This window comes from Arachis ipaensis, chromosome B07 (genome assembly GCF_000816755.2).
Source record: "Arachis ipaensis cultivar K30076 chromosome B07, Araip1.1, whole genome shotgun sequence".
In the NCBI taxonomy this organism is placed as follows: domain Eukaryota; kingdom Viridiplantae; phylum Streptophyta; class Magnoliopsida; order Fabales; family Fabaceae; genus Arachis; species Arachis ipaensis.
The window spans coordinates 25,458,272-25,462,071 of NC_029791.2; the positions used below are offsets into that span (position 1 = coordinate 25,458,272).

The 3,800-nt window shown below is 31.1% G+C and overlaps 1 protein-coding gene across 2 annotated transcripts in view; it reads right to left on the reverse strand.

The window, feature by feature from the left end:
* The window catches only part of LOC107608171 (gibberellin 2-beta-dioxygenase 8-like), a 3,431-nt gene continuing 1,369 nt past the window's right edge, over positions 1,739-3,800 (reverse strand). The window contains exons 2-3 of one of the 2 annotated variants that reach the window (XM_021107514.1): positions 2,596-2,938; positions 1,739-2,183 (exon numbers count right to left, since the gene is read on the reverse strand). In XM_021107514.1, coding sequence (XP_020963173.1) covers positions 1,953-2,183; positions 2,596-2,938 — 574 coding nt within the window. In that variant the 3' untranslated portion in view covers positions 1,739-1,952. The remainder of the gene's footprint in view (positions 2,184-2,595; positions 2,939-3,800) is intronic. The other variant, XM_016310047.2, reaches the window with a different exon arrangement.

Here is a 3,800-nt window from a genome sequence, read left to right on the forward strand (position 1 = left end):
GAAGGGTACAGGAGCGCAAAGCAAAACACCAAAGTGCACGAAAGAAGAACGGAAGAATGCAAAGCAGAGAAAGCAGAAAAAGCACGAAATAGAGAAAACTAAGAAATGAAACGAACGAGGGAAGGAAAGTAAAAATCAAAATAGTTGCGAATGGTGAAAAACCAAAAATACCCCCCAAGAACCAACAAAGGTTGGAGGGGCAAAAAAGAGAAGCAGTTCAAGTGTCCCTTCGCAATAAATGCTCTCTAAAAACGCAACTAACAGCGCATCTCGAGAAACACAACGGGCGTAGGAATACGAAAAGCCCAAACCAATCACTAACACATATTCTAAGAACGACGGCCCACGAGTCGCCCCCTCCCACATAGGGTAAGCCAGCAAACCGACCCCTCGGGCTCTGACTCCCATTTCAATAACACCGAATAAAGCCATAAATGGCCAAACCCATGACCTCCAGCGACAAAGACCGACCTCGCTCGCTCTCCCGCTACGGGGCAAATGTTACGGATCCAACCTCTGGATTTCACGCCTAGTACGGCCCCCAACCCGGCTACCCGGGTTCGGCCCACTTCCTCCTTCTAGAAGGCCCCAAAGCGGGCCCACTAGATTCCCTAACCAATATTTAAATTCAAACACCTCCCTTATCTTAGTCAAATAAGATAAGATAAAATAAATACCATCGCCTATATAAAGGGGAGTCTCAGGCCCCTCAGGTACGTCATTCACTCTACACATCTTATACCTCTCAGATCCATTCTGACTTGAACGTCGAAGTGTCTTTGCAGGTACCACCGTCCATTGCTCCAGTCAGACGATCCGGCCGCCGTTTCAACCCACAAGTCCCCGATCCATCTTACAACTCGTACCAGAGTCTTCCAGTACAGATACTAAGACAGGAATATAGAAACACAAAATTGTATTTGATAGATGAAACATGGGTAGATATATTATGTCCAGAAATAATGAATTAGTGTATTTTGTGTCTATCCTGACAAAAAGAATACAGAGACACTAACAAGAGACACAACTTATTTTTTATTTTTTTTATTATTTTTGTTAATTTTTCATAATTATATTTTTTATTATTATATTTTTCTTCTCAATTTTTTTTAATAAAAAAATAAAAATATTTTCATAATTTATTCTAGTTTATCACCAAATAAAATACAAAAATATAAAATTTTTGTCATTTATATCTCATTTTTAATATTTTATCTTGTCCTATCCTTAATAGCGTTCAGATTTGGATTGCACTATTTTATTTTCTGAAATTTAAAAAATGCATTGTGCTAGTCCCACTCCCATTTTCTATCACCCGAGCGTTATCATCGTGAATAACATGGTACGGTACTTAATAAAATTGTGATATGGTGGCGTAATTCAGACAAACATGAGATAAAATTTTGAATCATCAAGCAATGAACAACACATATCCCTCTAGAATTGCTTACTCTTCATTGTTTTTTCAATAGATCTACCCTTTCCATACTTATTAGGTGTCTAAGTAAGTGAACATCAATTTAAGCATACAAAATACATTTTTATACATATTATATATAATATTAACGTAAAATTGATTAATATGGTAGATATCTTCTATCATTAGAAAATCCTTGCCCTTTACATGAAATCATCCATTATCATATTGACAATGGTGTTACTACATTATTTCAGGTTGAAGTATTAAATCTCTAAATCATTGTTTAACCTGGTTTAAGACAAGAGAGAGTCATTATTATAGCTCAATAATTCCCTGTTTAAGTAAAATTATGAAACCAAATTGTTACAACTCCATACTCCTTGTATTATTGTTATTTCTAAACACACTAATAGTATTAATGTGTTACATATAACTATATAAGATATATATAGGAAGGAGGGTATAATAATAACAAGGGAGAAACCAAACATAACATTATTTATGATAATAATTAAGATCAAATGATAAAAGCTCAAATATCCTGATTGCGCTGAAACCTTGAAAGGCCAACTTTATGGCCAGTTTCCTTGATGTCTTTCTGCACTTGTGCCCTAAACTCATTATAAGTAAAGGGTTTGTACTTAGAGCTCTCAATCTTAACATCTTCGTTAGGGAAGACAAAGTAACATATTGAGATCCTTTCTTTTGTATTGTTTATCTTCACCCGGTGAAAAACGCTTTTGTATATGTCATCGCTCAATGCCTGTCAAGAGTCAAGAGTACACTCACAGTAATATTACAGTAGTGTTACACATTTTATAATTTGCCTCTAAAAATATTATTATAAGATAAATTAATCTTTATTCAAAATAATAGAGAAATTAATCCGTTGAGCGATATTTTTAAAGACTACTAAAATAATAAAAAAATTAAAAACTAAAATATATAATCTGAAATTCTGTGAGAATCAATTTTAATTCAATAATCAATAGATTCCAAAATTAACTAGGATATTAGCGTAGTGATAACGGTGCACTACAATTTTAGAGAACAAATTTGACCATACTCAAATGGAAATTAGCCTCTTTCTTTCAAATAGTGTACCAATTTGGTTTGATGTTAAAAATCTTTATAAAATAGAAGAATATTAAGAAAAAACAAATATAAAAGAGGACCTGCATCATGTCTCCAATGTTGATGATTAATGTGTTAGGAATGGGCTTAACAGTTACCCATTTATGATCCTTGAGAACCTCAAGCCCACTAACTTGATCATCCTGGCTTAGTATTGACAAGACGGAACTATCGGTGTGCTCATTAATGCCCCAACCAACATTATTAGAATCAGAGCAACTTGGGTAACGGTAAACTCGAACATTTCCTGTGTTTTCATCCAAGTGTGATGATGGTTCTAGAAGGTTCAGGTTGAGGCTCTTCACCAATAACTCGAATAAAGTTCTGGCGATTCTTGATAGATGCTTTCCATATTCCGCCAACAACATCCTTGCCAACCAAATACTTGCAAGTCTTATTAATCAATTTCTCACGACAAATGCATTTATTAGAACTAAAAAAAATTGTAGGTAGAGAGGGAGAATTACATTTATATTGGTGTCACAAAATTAAAATATATTTAAAACATATTTAAATTTTTTTGCAAATACGCAGATATGCGGATACCTATCTAAAAGCCGCAATATGATTTTATTAGTATGCAGATCGAATCAATATCTATAATTTTTGAATTAAAATCAGATAAATATCACAAATACACAGATCAAATTCGATCCGTAAACACCGCTACACACGTCATATATATTCCAAAACTCATAATTGCATCTTTTAATCCAACTTGGATTTACTTTGTGAAAAAAGCACCTATTGTAAGTTGTAACAAAAAATTAATGACATATAAGACGATAAAGAAAAATCCAAACCAATTTAAGTTTAAGTAGTTTGATTCCGTCACAGATATAATTATTCATATTATCTTCTTTTATCGATTTAGTATTAGTTTAGATTTATTTATTTAAACAAAAAAATATTTTTTATTAAAAATAAAATATTTTTATTAGGTTTTAAGTATGTTTGAATATATCTTTAAAAAAATATTTTTATTGAAAAACAAATTATTTATTTTTTTAAAAATTAAAAATACCTTATTTAAAAAAATAGAAGTAAAAGAAATTTTTAAATATCTTTTTTCGAGTTATTTTTTTAAAAGATTTTATAAAAAAAATAAAAATAATTTTATGTTTAAATATTTTATATAAAAAAATTTTTATTTATTAATAATATTTAAATATAATTATATAAAAAAAATTTATTTATTTATTACGTAAAAAATATTTTAAAATAACTTTACAAAATTTTGTACAAG